General features: G+C 43.9%; 2 protein-coding genes and 1 long non-coding RNA gene across 3 annotated transcripts; 1 reads left to right on the top strand and 2 right to left on the bottom strand.

Moving 5' to 3' along the window:
* The first annotated feature begins 7,405 nt into the window (after nt 1-7,405).
* On the top strand, nt 7,406-9,077 carry LOC115548789 (protein ANTAGONIST OF LIKE HETEROCHROMATIN PROTEIN 1). Its single transcript, XM_030364002.1, has one exon. The coding sequence runs from the start codon at nt 7,897-7,899 to the stop codon at nt 8,980-8,982; it is 1,086 nt and encodes a 361-aa protein (XP_030219862.1). The 5' UTR covers nt 7,406-7,896; the 3' UTR covers nt 8,983-9,077.
* Nucleotides 9,078-9,205: 128 nt separating this feature from the next.
* Nucleotides 9,206-11,177, bottom strand: LOC115549510 (zinc finger and SCAN domain-containing protein 29-like). Its single transcript, XM_030365033.1, has 3 exons — nt 10,684-11,177; nt 10,241-10,366; nt 9,206-10,075 (listed from the first exon to the last, which is right to left on the bottom strand). The coding sequence occupies exons 1-3, from the start codon at nt 11,051-11,053 to the stop codon at nt 9,804-9,806; spliced, it is 768 nt and encodes a 255-aa protein (XP_030220893.1). The 5' UTR covers nt 11,054-11,177; the 3' UTR covers nt 9,206-9,803.
* Nucleotides 11,178-16,065: 4,888 nt separating this feature from the next.
* LOC115548799 (uncharacterized) lies at nt 16,066-16,350 on the bottom strand. Its single transcript, XR_003977646.1, has 2 exons — nt 16,261-16,350; nt 16,066-16,137 (listed from the first exon to the last, which is right to left on the bottom strand). It is a non-coding gene; the product is annotated as an uncharacterized LOC115548799 (long non-coding RNA).

The following is a 16,350-nucleotide window of genomic DNA, read 5'->3' as shown; positions in this document are numbered from 1 at the left end:
TTAAGTTTGAAACATAACCCGGTTTTGGGTATTTAAACCCGCGTTCGCCGCAGATTTCATGTGTTCACAATGGCATGCCCTTTTGATGAGAGAACTGCTGATATCGGAGCGCAAATTATACGTGCAATCCACCGGGAGCGATTGATAAGACCACGGCTCGACATCTTGGCATATCAAATGACTTTTTGCTGGAGTGGAGAGATAGGCCTAAGATTCTCGCGCAAATCTTTAATATATTTAAATAGCCTTACATAGCCAACACTACCAATCGAGGACCTGGCCTCAGTTCACTCCAGACTATTTGCGTAGCCCTCCGTTTTTTGCAAATGGTAGTTTTATCTAGGCTATAATGTTGGAGATGCTGAGCACATCTCAGTCCTTTCAGATGACCCATCGAAGACTTGTATCGGCCTCCTATCATACAAAGAGCAATATTGTCTGAGTACTATGCCGAGAGGCACTTACAACACAAAGTATAAAATAGTCCACAGTGGAGGACTATTTTATACTATAGTCTCTCTTTTATACTATAGTCTCCAGTGGACTTGCATCCACTGGAGAATGTTTGATCGTTACACGCACTAATCCATCTTGATCTGTGAAGTTGATGAATTGTCACTTTTAGGTTTTCTACCCAGTTACCAAAAAAATAAAAATTTGGAATAGTATGCGCTGTGGCAAGCACATGGTATGCATGTGTTACTTCGAAGGCAAAAAAAATCAAAAATACAAGAAAACACAAACACCTACATTCAACCATTGGGGTATGGCCCCTGACTCTCTGAGGAGGTAGGTACCTCCAGGTACCCCCTCCATGCCAGGGCGCCCTGAATTTATTTATTTATTGTTTATTAACAGCTCCTCCACCGGGGTCAAGACAATTGGAGGGCCAGATCCAGTCTGCCTTTTCACGATTGGCTTAAAAAAATGGCTTATATAAATTTATACCAATACGATGGTGGGAAAAGCTTACCAGTTTATATGTTTTTTTTATACTTCATTTTAATACTTCATCCGCTGACCGCTTGGAAGCCATCGGAGTACATCGTTTTTTAGAAGAAAGGGGTTATGTGGTAGGATCTTTAAGAATGCTTAACTGGGATATTTATATATTCATGGCTCAAATATTAAGGACCATGCTTTTGACGTGTAACTAACGCATTTACGCGGTCAGTGATCCGCTGCCAGGCTTTGGTTCTCCGGGTTGCAGAGGCTTTAGCGTTCCCTTTTCTTGTGATAATGTCCTTCTCCTCGTCATAGCTCTCCAGGAGAACCTGAAGTTCCATTTCATTGAAATAAGCGGCCCGTTTCGCCATTTCATAGCTGCTGCGGCTTATACTCCGGTGCGCCTTATAGTGCGGAAAATACGGTACATACTTCCCCAGGACGAGTCTGAGGTGTCCCAGGAGGAAGCTGTGGCTTTGGTGGCAGTGGTCGCTGAAGATGAGGGGCTGACGGGAGTTCCTTTTGACACGCAGCATGCGTCCATCATCCTGGAAGGCCAGGTTGTGATGTCTACAAGATCATGGACTGACTCACTTGTTGTTTTGTTTGGTTTGATTTATGCTCTACGTTTGAGCTATCCCGAAAAGCTAAGTGGCTTCTTTGAGTTCATCCAGGTTGTCCTCCTAAATCTCGATGAAGGGAGAAAGCAGCTCAAACCAAAGTTGTAGGCATTGAGAAATGAGCTGGAGTAAATTATCAAGATCTTTGTTGTTTTTTTATTGTTCCTGATAATTAGTTCTTAAAAAATCCAAAAATCACAACCTTTCGGTCAAGGTTCAGAGGGACTGAAGCTTTGTGATTTTTTTCTAATTGGTGATGCAAGAGTAGTGTCTTTGTCTCTAGCCAGCAGAGAGAGAGGTCATGTTTCCCGAAGCTCCGCTAGGCATTGGAAAAAACTACTTAATTCATCGTTCAGATCTACTTTATCTTATTTTATTTCATGATCATAATACCTAACAATATATAGTTTGTTTCCGTCGTCCTCCATCACTCGATTCAACAATACATTTTGGCACTTTTTATGACTCCCGAATCAGACCGCAGAAAAAGCCTTGGACTTTCCTATCGCCAACATGCCTCTGTACTCGGATATCTCAGAGACTGGAAAATGCACAGACTGCACCAAACTGCAACAGACAGTGGCTTTATTTGAAACGAGACTAGCAGCATTAGAAAAATGCAAAGGACTCCTCCAGGATACAGCGCCGATGGGTGAGTTTGATGAGCTCACTCAGATACAGCAAGATGATCAAAGCTACACTGTATCCTTTCTGAAGCTGGACAAGAGAGAGACAGTTCCAGCTGCGTCTCACTGGCACAGAGTCGGCGCTAAGCCAAAACATATCAAAGTGAATCAACAAGTTCACTCAACGCCAAATGCTAAGCTACCCAAAGCAAAAGTTATCAGCCGGATTAGCCCGTCACTGAAATTACCCCTGCCACTGAAGAACCGGTTCCTGCCACTTCAAGAGTCCACGAACGAGCCTGCCACCGATGCACCCCTGAGCCCCGAGATGCGTCCGGACGGACAGTGCGGACAGAGACGGTACGGACAGAGATGGAACAACCCGTCGCCACGGAGGCGGGCTGCGCATGTGTCTGCCACCGTCCAACAAGGGCCCATCTCAGAGAAAGCAGATGAACCAGACACTCTGATTATAGGAGACTCAACCATCAAGGATCTAACCGGTAAGAAGATCAAAACACGCAACTTCGCATATGGAATGGTTAGTGATATCAACCATAAACTAGCCAAAATCATATTGGAAAACCCCAAAATCTCACAGATTATTGTGCATGCAGGATTTAATGATATTCAAAGAGAACAGTCAGAACTTGTGAAGAAGGATTACACTGATCTATTGGATACACTGGACAAAATACACATCAAGTCATTCATCAGTGGACCCATACCAGCATTTGACAGGGGAATAAACAGATTCAGTCGTCTACTTGCACTGAAAACATGGCTTTCCAGAATCTGCAATAAAAGAGGAAGGGGCTTTATTGACAATTTCAACTTATTCTGGGGGCGCAAATATCTTTTCAGAGCAGATTGCCTACACCCAAACAGGTTAGGCTCAAAACTGTTGAGGGACAATCTTCTCTTCTCGCTTTCCCACAAATCTCCATGGTCTGACGCACAGACCACAGTCAGAGCACAGGTTGAGGAGAAGCGAGACTACAGCCTCCCCCACACATCTACTCTGCCACTATCTGACACACAGATAGCAGACAGCCCACAGACCTTGAAGAGAGACAACAGCCCGCCCGACGCCATCAACACTGTGCCTTCCCCCATCGCTGATGCTGGCTTGGCGAGGAACGGCCACCCCCCTCCTCTGCATTCCCCCATCGACGATGACCTCCAGCCTCATCTCTCCCATAGCCACAACAACAACTCCAGCTCCAATGTGTCCCTTTGCGATTTTCCAGCCGAATTTAAGAAACTGGAATATGCTGGCATCAAACTTGCATCTGTGTCAATGATAGTGTGGTACACTCAAAACTAGACCACGATTTCAAGATGTATATGCATAACCGTTGGTCAATAATTTACATTCGTTTTATTTACATTGAGCATTTTGAACTTTTTTATAACTTATTATTACGGTATACTTGGAAACGGAAGGGGCGGTACCTGCAGCCCAGACTCCTATGGTTGGGGGGCGTTTCCGCTTCCTCTCCAGACGGATTTCGGAGACCAAACAAGAGCAGTGCCGCTTCAGTCCTTGTAACACATGTTACCTGCTTTTCAGGTTTGTACTCCGTGAAACTCACACAAATAACGATTTTCATGAATCTGAATATTTTAGAACAGTCGATAAACTTTGTGTCAAGTTTGATGTCTGTAATATCGAGTTATTAACTGTTGAAAACTCCTTTGTTGGTTTCGCGCCGAACGGCATTAGCGTGAAATGGCAGTTGGCCCGTTCGCATAGTATATTATTGTGGAAACACACACACTGTAGAGCAGGGGTGCCCAACCTTTTGCGACCCAAGATCTACTTTTCAAGTAGCCAACCTCCCGAGATCTACCAGTCAAACCTACCTTCAAGAGGGGGGGGGGGGGGGGGGGAGACCTACGGACTTCAGTGGGGGTTTCATTCCGTCTGCACACGGCGTCTTCTCAACAATAATCAATATTATCTTCCTACCACTCAGGGTGAAAATGGTAGGTCTTAACTCGTTTCCCCTCAGCCATGCCAAAGTTTAGGACTGCGTAACTACTGTTGACAGCGCATGCGCTACCGCGCGTATATGTCTCGCGCAAGTTTTGTTTTTTTTCTTCACCCCTCGCGGTCGACTTGGGATCTATCGGCGGTCTACTGGTAGACCGATCGACTGGTTGGGCACCCCTGCTGTAGAGTATGTTTAAGTTTACTTTGGCCCTGAACACCTAACGTACATGTTTAAGAATGTATTGAATGTGATTAAGAGTTAGATGACGTAATGATAAGATATTTTAGAGTAGGCTATAAGAAAAGTGTTGATATGATGTCTGTAATATCGAGTTATTAACTTTTGAAAACTCCTTTGTTGGTTTCGCGCCGAACGGCATTAGCGTGAAATGGCAGTTGGCCCGTTCGCATAGTATATTATTGTGGAATCAGACACACTGTAGAGTATGTTTAAGTTTACTTTGGCCCTGAACGCCTAACGTACATGTTTAAGAATGTATTGAATGTGATTAAGAGTTAGATGACGTGATGATAAGATATTTTGGAGTAGGCTATAAGAAAAGTGTTGATATGATGTTTTATAATTAAATGTTTAGTCGGTCTGTTAGGCAGGCAAATCCATTGTAGTTCCGACTGTGGTGTAATGTTAATTCCCTAGGTGCTGGTTATTGTCTTGTTATGGTTTATTGTGGTTTAAAGCCAAAATATGTTATTTCTATTATAGGAACAGAACAGTATTTAATTGCATTGTGAGATAGCTCAAAACAACCAGCGAATAAGCTGAAACAGGAACTTTAACTTTAATGAGGATTTTGATAAAAAGGAGTTCTGTATTGATTTTAAGTTGAACTAAGAGTGGAGAGAAACGGTACATGTGAGCCTCACTTTTTATTGCACTTTTTATGTTTGCAAAGAGAACTTACAAGGAATAATAGACAATTTAACAGGCACTTTAACGAGGGAAGAGTTTATATTTATTTATTTATTTATTTATTAATGTGTTATTCATGATAATTGTGAAATAAAGAGACGGATTTCGGAGACCAAACAAGAGCAGTGCCGCTTCAGTCCTTGTAACACATGTTACCTGCTTTTCAGGGAGTCCGGTCTCAACACTCTATTTGTTACACCCGTCCTGGCCACTTGGGACCGGTAACAAACTGTGGTGGCTCGTCCGGGATCTCTCCTCTTCACATACATCAGAGCGGCAGATCCAGTGATACCAGAACCGACATCGAGAAGACGAACGCGAGACGACGACGTGACTGTAGACGAGGAGTCAACCTGTGGGTGTCCAGAGCGGGAGGAGAAGGATCTTAACCTTGCCAGGGAGCCGCACAACTGAACCGGGGTCCACGGGGCGTGCGTCATCGGAGAAGCTACGCCATATCCATACCGACACACACAAACATACACCGTAGTGACATTCTATACCACCGAAGCAAAGCACCATGGGAACGACACGGAAAGAGCTGGTGTGGAACATCAAACGAGGTTTGTTCAAACTCTCCAGCAATGACCTACACACTGTTGCTAGTGGCCTGTCAACAGAAGTTCATGAAGTCAGCCAATTGAAAGGAGATGAAGAAGGCTGCATAGACTATGTCATCACCTACATGGGGTCTCGGGAGTTGTTAGAGCTTGAGGATGAAGGTATGACTAACTTGTTAATGTTGGATGATTTTGTGTGTAAATTGATTAATGAAAATGTATGTGTTGAGTTGCCTGTTGATAAATGGAGTGATGCTAAAACACACAAGACACATAGTCCTGAGCTTCCCACCATCGATGTAGACAACATGTCACAAACTAACCCTCACTCCAACATCACAGTCACACCACAATATCCTCACTCAAACACACACATCCACGCAAACACGCAGCCAGTGGAGGAGCTTAGAAAGATGTATGACGAGCTTGGTGAGCAACTTAGAAATGTGCAGCCACAGCCAACTCACAGACCCCTGCACCTAACCCCCAAGGTGAGTCCATGCCCCAACCACTCCCACACAGGGTATCAGGCACCATGGTTCCTCTGAGAGACCTCCCCTATCTCCAGCGCAGAGAGTTCAAAGTACATGGAGGCCAAATTGGAGACCAGACCTCTGAGATGAGTTATAGCAGCATCATCAAACAACTCGATGATGGAATAAGAGAGGGCTTTGTGGAGGCAGAGGTTGTACGGGGAGCATTGAGAATCATCAAACCAGGCACCTTCAAAGATATGCTGGTAAATAAAGATGAAATAACTCTCCCTGAACTCAAAGGCTTCCTCAGGTCCCACCTTGGAGAAAAGGCAACAACAGAGATGTTTCAGGAGTTGATGTGTGCCCGGCAGTCTGAACAGGAGTCGCCACAGCAGTTTCTGTACCGCATGATTGGACTTAAACAAAAACTTATTTTCCAATCAAAGCAGAACAATGCAGAGATCTCCTATGAACCCAAGACAATACAAGAAGTATTCCTCCACACTATCTACCAGGGCCTGGGACCAAAGCACAAGGAGCGTCGACAGAGATTGAGACCCCTCATCTCCAACAGCCGTGTCACAGATGAGGAAATCCTCGGCCAGGTAATGAGAATACTTAGTGATGAAAATGAGCACCAGCGCAGACTTGGCCAACTCCCTCGCCAAAAACCAACACATGCACATAATGCCAAAGTGGAAACCGGAAAATTGGCAGGGTAACGACCGGCCACGAGCCACAGCTGCGGAGAGTATTAACCCCCCGACCATTCAGCAGCTCAGTGCCCAAGTAGAGGCCCTGACCCACATGGTGGCCACTTTAATAGACCAACAGGCATCCAACTAGCATCCAAACAGCTCACTCACCAACACCACCCTCCCGAACCTCGCCTCACCCCCTGTCGCACCGTCCTCCTAACTTACCTCCAGACAGACGTCCTCAGTCCCTGCTGAGTCGACCCCCCTTCCAGACAAGGGGAAGAACAGCCTGTTGCCAAAAATGCATTGAACACGTCATGGCCGCAGGCTGCTAACACCCAGGAGGATGGCGCCCCACCCCCCCCGTACTGATAGTAGTCCTGAGTATTACTGATACAAAAAAGGGTTCAACCGTAGACACAGTATAAAGGAAGTTTCACATAATCTGCTGAACCCAAGGTTGCCTACGTCAAAGCAGGGCAACTTTCGCATTCATGCTGTAGCCACTAATGCCGCTTTTCCACCGCACATGTAGCTCGACTCGACACGACACGACTCGACACGACTCGACACGGTAGCAGCGCGGGTGCTTTTCCACCGCAAATAGTACCTCCGGGACGTGGGCGGGGTCGGCTGCGCGAAAGGGCCGTGACGTATTTTTGTACGCGACGCAAACAAGACCTACCCAACCCACGCGTGGACAGAACCCCCATAACAACAATGGAGGACATCGAAGCAATGGTATTCGTGCTGCTCGGTGTGGTGCTTTTTGTAAGACACAAAGGAGAAGAGAGTCAGAGAAGGCTGCACGCGGCGAGACAAAATACACTCGAAAAGTCCCGGAGAGTGTTGGAGTATATTCAACAGTGTGAAGCCGAAGATGAGAGGAATCAAGCCTCCAAGAAAAGACGCATCCAGGTAAGCTAACTGTTGCTAATGCTAGCTAGCTCGTACAAAATAAGTCCAGTGTACAACGTTTTAATGATTGCAAGCCATTTCTATAAGTACTAAAATATTTAGCCTGTGTGTGTGTGTGTGTTTCAGATGCTACTCTCGTCACAACATTTCCGCCGCAAACCATCGGCCTGGGCGCACAACCGATCCTCGGAATGGTGGGATGTGATTGTTCCCGGCTTCACAAATGAGCAGTGGGTGGAGAACTTCAGGATGTCTGAAGAAACGTTTGGCTTCTTGACCAACAAACTGCGTCCAGTTTTGGAGCGGCAAGACACCAATTTCCGCGGATGTGTGCCCCTGAAGAAGAGAGTGGCCATTGCACTGTGGAAGCTCGCTACTGGCTCCGAGTATAGGAGTATTGGACATCTTTTTGGAGTGAGCATCACAACTGTGTGCCGGTGTGTGCAGGATTTTTGTGCTGCAGCAGAGACATTGTTGGTGCCAGAACAAATCCGTTATCCAGACGAGGTGAAGTTCCGCGAAATGGCTACCTACATTGAGAACAGGTGGGGGCTCCCACACTGTGTTGGTGCGATCGATGGATCCCACATACCAATCCTCGCACCACAGGACTACCATTGTGACTTCTTCAACCGTAAAGGCTGGCACTCCATCCTCCTTCAAGGTGTTGTCGATGGAAAGGGGCTGTTTTGGAACGTGTTTGCTGGACTGGCAGGGAGCATGCATGATGCCAGGGTTCTGAGAGTGTCCAAACTGTGGGAGTTAGCCAGCCGAGGGAACCACTTCCCAGCTCGCACCAGGAACATTGGAGGGGTGACTGCTGGCTATTACATCCTAGGAGACTCAGCATATCCTTTGCAGAACTGGCTCTTGAAACCCTTCCAAGACACAGGACGACTTACAGCAGAACAGCAGATGTTCAACAGAAAATTCAGTAGAGTAAGGGTGGTTGTTGAAAACGCTTTTGGCCGGCTTAAAGGAAGGTGGCGGTGCCTCCTGAAAAGGAACGACTCTGATCTCCAACTGGTTAAGTCTATGGTTATGACTTGCTGTGCTCTGCACAACCTTTGTGAAAATCATGGAGAGACTTATGAGACCGAGTTGACCGAGTTGGATGTACAACCAGCAGAGCCTGGGGTGGCAGTGGCACAGGATGTTGAGGGCATCAATGTACGGGAGGGTCTAATGCAGTTCTTGTTGGCGAATAATTAACGTAAATTAATGTTAGAATACATTGTGAATTTGCCATGTAGGTATACACATCACATTTTGTATGTTGTGAAAACATTAAACTTTTATTCTTTTCATACATGTCTCCACTTTTGTTTTATCATTTGTAAAGGTTGCCAAGATTTACTGGCATTAAATGCTAAAAGATTAAAACATTTAAGAAAAATCGAGTAACATTTGAAGGGAAAATACTCTAGACACCCTTTAAAAAATGTGAACTGGGTCTGGTTTCTTTCTGAACCGTAATTAATATAGGGGAAAAGGACAGCACTGGTACTATCACTTAAAAGTTTATATTTAAACATTTACACCATTATTTGGTAAAATCTTAGAATATGATTGCAGCTTCTTTGCAAATATTCAGCCAGGTGTAGGTTGGGCGGTATATATTTTTCAATAGCTTTTATAACTTTGCCACATTATATTACCTTATGTCAATAGACTTCCTATTGCCTTTTTACAGACGGCACTTGAGCACCTCACAATCCAAAAGAGGGTAAAGAACAATTACTAGTTATTTATTTTGTGTGTAATGACTTTTCCTACCAGTGTAATGACATGAATTACAAAATCATGAAACAATCACATAAGTTACTTATAATTTATTAACAAACAGAATAGGAGCAAATCAGTGCAGCAAAGCAAACTTTTAAACACAAAGGTGGAACATAAATTACTTACAAAAAGGTGGCATATAAACTATTTACAAAAAAGTTGAATAATTATTATATTTTTAATATATATATATATATATACACTTATAAATATAATATAAACTTGACTAGAGAATCTGGGGGAGTGGTTCAAACACGTCGGTCACGCATTGCCTCCACCAGTTGGCCGAACACACCAAGGAACGATCGGTGGAACTCAGAAGTCTGTGCCGCCTCCTCTCTCCTCAATGATGCTTCCTGCTCCCTCGCTTCTCGGGCGTCAATGAGGAGCAGCTGGAGGTGGTTGTCACGCTGGGCCCGGGCCCCATCCTGTTGGGCGATGTCATCGGAGTGCATTTCTCTGAGACATTCCATCAATTGAGCCGAGTGCTCCTGTTGCGACAGGCTCCTTTTTCTCTTGTCTAGACAACAATGAAGACAGGTAGAAATGGGAGGTGGTTAACCAAAGCAAGTTTTAAAAAATGTATTGGGAAAATACAATTGAAGCTAAGGGTGCGCTCACACTAGGCCACAATGGCCTAGTGTGAGTGCACCCTAAAAGCTAGATGATGTGAACTATTTCTTACCAGTGGTGCTGGTGCTGGACGTTGGAGAAGGTGGTTCTGTGGGCGTGAGCGGTGGCGGTGTTGAAGCTGCTGCTGGGGGTTCATCACTGTCGACCAAACCGCCTTCTTCGTTTGTACATAGGAAGTCTTGAACAAAAGTGTACATGCACAACATAAGTAAATGCAGTGCACACCATAATGCAACACTTAAAAATAACATTAATTAATGTGAATAGCGTCAATGCTGGAGCATTCACACTTGTTATTCAAACCTTTATTACTTTTATTTCTTCCGTACGTTTTTTGGACCTTCATAACTCTATCAAATCGTCAGCCATTTTAACCATACGAATACCAAAATGTTAAGCTCTTTAAGGACATGTGGGGTCACCTTTAAACTTTTTCCGGTAATTTTGAATGTTGCTTTCAAGCAGACTATGGAATGGGTTCATAAAAACACTTACCATTATTATTAATTTCCTCCAACAAACTCGTGGCCGAGTCGATGCCACTCTCCCTCCCGTTGTTTGCCGGTCTGTGGCCGTAAATGGCGTCCATTTGGTCGTACCACTTCCACGTTTTTCGGTTCGACCCACTCCTGCCGTTCTGGTCCTTAATGGCTTTATAGTCGCTTTTAAGCTTTTTGAGCTTATCTCGACACTGCACGTACGACCTGATGTAACCATTGTCTTGCATCAATTTAGCGACCTCCTTATACACCTTTTCATTACGGGTGGCTCCGTCCAGCTCTTTCTGAATTCTATCCTCGGCCACAAGACACAGAAGCGTCTGCACCTCAGCAATGGACCACTGTGTAGACTTACTAGTTGTCATGTTGAAGAAGTTGAAGAAGTGGAATATATGTTGGCTGCGGCGCTGCTATAAGGCTCTGGTTGCCATGTCGCTCTCGTGACTTCGTCACACTCTCTGGCCAATCAGTGGCCGGCCGTCTGCCGACGTCACCTTTTAGCATCGGCTCAGCCGCTTGGTACCTAGAGAGAGACGGTACTAGAAAAAGCGGCCACTTCAGGTACCAGGTACCATGTTTTCGCGGTGGAAACGCAAAAAAGGCGAGCTGAGTCGAGTCGAGTCGAGTCGTGTCGAGCTGGTACCATGCAGTGGAAAAGCGGCATAAGAGAGTAAAAAAAGGGAAACTTAGACACACTGCTTACCTCACAAATCTCATATCTATTGCCTCCAAACCAAAAACAACCTTAAAGCCTATCAACAGCACCATCAGGATGGCTCTACTTAATGTGAGGTCTCTTAATAGCAAATCATTTTTAGTTAATGATTTTATTAACACTTGATTTTATGTTTTTAACTGAAACATGGCTGGAACAAAATAACAGTGCAACCGTTCTGATAGAGACAGCTCCTCCCGACTATAACTTTTTTGATGCATGTAGATCTGGAAAAAGAGGTGGAGGGGTTGCTGCTATATTTAAAAATGTATTTCAGGGGAAACGGATGTTATTTGGTAATTTTCCATCGTTCGAATACCTTAGTGCTGTATTGAAATGCTCCCCCAGAGTTCTCCTATTAATTATTTACAGGCCACCCACATATTCTGCAAATTTTTTCGATGACTTCACAGAATTATTGTCTAGCATCTCCACATAATTTGACTGTCTAGTTATAACTGGTGACTTCAATTTTCATACTGATGATTTGAATGACAAGTGTGCAAAAAAACTTTTTACCATTTTGGACACATTTGAACTGTCTCAACATGTGAAAGAGGCTACTCATTGTAAGGGGCACACTCTAGACCTGGTTATCACAAAGGGCCTCAATGTTTCTGATCTCTCTGTGACTGATCCTTCCTTGTCTGACCACTTTTGTGTTTTCTTTAACATATATTTTATTCCCGACATACAGACAAATCAAACACTGTCAAAAAACGGTATATCAATGAAGATTCTAATGTACTTTTTTAAAAAGGCCATCTCCTTGCTACCACCTCTAAACCCATGTTCTGCTGATGATCTTGTAGAAAACTTTAATTTGAAAATTTTGAAAGTCATAGATGTCATTGCACCTTATAAGGTTAAAACGATTTCTGGAAAGCTAAAGGCACCCTGGAGAAAAGCTGCTTCTGTAACAGCACAGAAAAAATAATGCAGGAAGGTTGAACGCATCTGGCGTAAAACAAAACTTCATATTCACCATGATATCTATAAAGAGAGCATCCGTGCCTACAATTTAGACTTAAAAAATGCTAGAGAAACATTTTTCTCCAATATCATTAAAACCAACTCTAATAATGCAAAAACCCTTTTTGCAACTGTTGACAGACTGACCAACCCCCCAACACAAATTCCACCTGATCTCCATTCCACGCAGAAATGCAATGAGTTTGCAGCTTTTTATACTGATAAAATTGAAGGTATCAGACGCGCCATCAATATCTCCACTTCAAACTAAAATGTTGGACTACCACCCTGTTCAGGCAAAAATAACGTGGCAAGGATGGCATGCTTTAATGTTATAGGCTGGGTTGCACCAACATGGATTAACTCTTAAACTGGATTAATTCAAGGTTTAACTGTTAACCGTGTTGCACCAAACTCTAACCTGGTTTAAACATAGTTTAATATTAATCCTGGTTATATTTAACCCTTTGGTAATCTCAGTTTAAACTCAATTTAAACTGAGATTAAATTTCAATCCGTTGCACCAGCAATTTCAAACCTAGTTTAATCCTGGTTTAACAGTTATATTTAAACCACCTCTGGAGGAGGTTTATGTTAGGTTTATCGCTGTTTTCTTGAGAACATGGCTGCATATCTTCGCTGGATGGCGTTAGAGGAAAGAATTCCTCGCAGGAAAATTAGAGATAGATTAAACCCAATGGAATTTTATGAAAATAGCGAGTTTTCACAGCGATATAGATTCACCAAAGAATCTGTCATATGCCTCAATGGGAAGGTTGGACCAGCTATCAAGCATCAAAGTGAGAGGAACTTTGCTGTGCCACCAGCTTTTAATAGCATTGCGATTTTACGCTACCGGCTGTTTTCAGTTGGTTGACGGGGATCTTTTTGGAGTTCATAAATCCACAGTCTGCAGGATTGTCAGAAGAGTGTCGAAGGCAATTGCCAGATTGAAGGGTCAGTATATACGTTTTGAACCGAGGAGAGAGACAACAGCTGGATTCTATCGGAGAGCAGGTTTTCCGGGAGTAATTGGGGCTATTGACTGCACCCACGTTCCCATTACCAATCCAGGTGGTGAGAATGGGGAACTGTTTCGCAATCGAAAGGGCTACTGCTCGATTAATGTCCAGGTTGTGTGCGATGACCAGGCCAGGATCACAAACGTTGTTGCGAGATGGCCAGGATCCACACATGACAGCCGTATCTTCGACAACAGTCAACTTTGTGCACTGCTGGAAGAAGGGGACATCCATGGACACCTAGTGGGTGACAATGGCTATGCATGTCGCCCCTACCTGATGACACCTCTTTTGAACCCTCAGACCCAGGCAGAGAAAAATTACAATTACTCCCACATTCAAACCAGAGGAATAATAGAGAGAGTATTTGGTGTGTGGAAGCGGAGATTTCCATGTATAAAAGAGGGACTCCGCACAAAAGTGGACACTACCCTGGCCGTCATCATTGCAGTAGCTGTGCTGTATAACTTTGGGAAGAGAGTAGGAGACGAGCTACCAGAGGTGGATGAGGACCCACTTCAGAACGACCTGGAAGATGCTCAAGTGCAGAATGCTGCAAACCCAAATGGCAATGCTGTCAGGAGAACACTGATTGAAAATCACTTTGCAGCATAATTCAGGTCAGTATTGACATAATTGTATGTGTTGATGGATACTAAGGGCACTTCTACATTAGATTACCTTAACCCATACTTACTAATTTATATGCTTCTTACTTTCTCCTCCAGAAGAACTCACCAGAAAATCAAGACAAGGAGAATGGCAATTGAATTGAAAGAAACATTTTATCATACAAATATAACACAATACAGGGGGGAAGGCAATTGCTTATTCAAAAATAAATACGTTAATGATATCACAGTTTCAGAATTCATTCACTACTTAATTACTAGGCTACTTCATTAATTACAAATTATAGTTGCGGCTCGCATATGTCGAGTAGCTTTTGCTTCTGAAGCGATAGGACCTCTTTCTGAAGCAAAAGGACTTCTTTTTTTATATGGGCATTTTCGATGTCAAGCATGCATCTTTCTGTCTCCAATCTCAGAAGTTCCCGGTGACAGCCAAGCTTAGAGCACTTTTCAGCAGGGGCATTCACTGATGATGCTGCTTCTTCTCTCAGGTTTCCATCATCCGGCTCCAGTGGCTCAATCAGGTCGAGCACAATGAAAGTCTCAGCTAAACGAACAAAAACACAGAAGACATGAAACAAATTAATAGAAGGATACCCACAGCTAAAGACAAACGTTACTATTTTAACGTTTTTTATTTTTTACGTTAGGCTTTCATTGCTGCGATTAATGGCTTTGGACAGAGGGGGTGACACATTATTGTAACCTGCTAAGTTACGTTATTAATAATATTATAAAAACGGTTATAAAATGTAGTTAACGAGCTATGGTTACTAGTTAACGGTACTTACTTTCAATTTCTGTCGCTGTATTCCTCTCTAATGCGCCGTCATCGTCGTATGGGTTAGGAAGGGGGGAAATCTGCTGCGGGATCATATTAATGATTTTTTTCGATAGAGGGTCCGTAATCATTGGTGGTGGTCCTCCGCCAGTTTTAAACATCCCCCTCCTCTCTTCTGCCGCATCCTTTTTTGCCTTTGCCTTTAAGTTCTTCCAGCAGGCTTTCAGTTGTGACTTGTCCCTCACCTCCTTAGGCCCAATCCCATTTCTAGCCCTTACCCCTTCCCCTTACCCCTCCCCCTTACCCCTTCCCCTTGCCCCTCAATACAGAGGGGTAAAACGGGGTAAAATGGCTTTAAAAACTTGCAGGATCTCCATTGTAACTCCGTCCGTCTGCTTTTCTGTGCATATGCTCTTTCAAATAAATGCAGACATAAGACACTCCCCTCAACATATCAAAACATTGCCATAGGATAGGATTTTATTTGTTGTCATTGCACATGTTACAGAGCAACGAAATTATCAGTTACATTCCGTCCAAGAAACATAAAGGACAAGGGTAATGAAAAACTGTTATTTTTATTTGACTGCCAGGTATCCACCGCCGGGTTACATGCTTTTAGGTGATGGTGGGTACCCCTGCCTCCAGACGCCCGTATGTCTGTTGACTCCCTATAAAGAGCCGGTGATTGGGCGGGTGCAGCAGCGCTTTAATTACCGCCAATCCAAGGCACGTTCTGTGATAGAGCGGGCCTTCGGGATGATGAAGACAAGGTGGAGGTCAACCTTGGGTGTAGGGCTCCACCATCTCCTAAAGAAACAATGCAAGTCAGTTGTTAGAAGTAATTTTCTTTAGAAATGTTCAGCTAATATCTCATGAAACATGTTTGAATAGCAGTTAGTGAAATTCATGAAACCACATCACCATGAGGATAACCATGGGGTCTTGAATAGATGACACAAGGACTGGTGGGTCAATTGCTGGCCGGGCACCAAGAACCTCGTGCATCAAGTCATAATACTGCCACGTCGCCACAGTCACCTCCCCACTTTCAGTCCCCGACCCGAGTTTTGGGAGTCCTCAAATCCTGAAAAAACAAACACACACACACACACACACACACACACACACACACACACACACACAGCAAATACTCAATTACAACAAAAACAATGGTCTCGTTTGGTTGATACATTCATTAGGCAAATGGTAATTGTTTATTTCAAACTAGACACATACCTTGTACTTCTTTTTGAGGTTCTCCCACTTCTTAGAAGCCTGTTGCCTGGTCACTTTCCCCTCCACCCCCATTTCTTCCAGAAAAAGCCTACATCACAGCCAACGTACAGTATAACGACACAGACATTCAGTGGGCTATTGAGCTCAACACAGAAATACCAAAGTAGAAAACAGACGCAAGAATGAAAAGATTGAACAACGTAAGACTCACTCCCACTGTTTTCTGGCGATCATTTTCGATTTTAGGAACTCATTGTCCCTGGTCGCCCTGAAATGAATGAGCCGTCTGGTCTCCTGTGGT

This window comes from Gadus morhua, chromosome 1 (genome assembly GCF_902167405.1).
Source record: "Gadus morhua chromosome 1, gadMor3.0, whole genome shotgun sequence".
NCBI classification, from domain to species: domain Eukaryota; kingdom Metazoa; phylum Chordata; class Actinopteri; order Gadiformes; family Gadidae; genus Gadus; species Gadus morhua.
Note: the sequence above shows the minus strand (reverse complement) of the source record. Positions and strands in the feature narration are given on the sequence as shown.

Excerpts from the sequence above, each read along its gene's own strand:
- LOC115549510 (XM_030365033.1), bottom strand. The coding sequence starts at position 11,053 with ATGACAACTAGTAAGTCTACACAGTGGTCCATTGCTGAGGTGCAGACG. Across the intron at positions 10,367-10,683 it reads GGAGGAAATTAATAATAATG|ACTTCCTATGTACAAACGAA; the intron begins GTAAGTGTTTTT and ends CTTTTGTTCAAG. Across the intron at positions 10,076-10,240 it reads GTCCAGCACCAGCACCACTG|ACAAGAGAAAAAGGAGCCTG; the intron begins GTAAGAAATAGT and ends ATTGTTGTCTAG.
- LOC115548789 (XM_030364002.1), top strand. The coding sequence starts at position 7,897 with ATGCTACTCTCGTCACAACATTTCCGCCGCAAACCATCGGCCTGGGCG.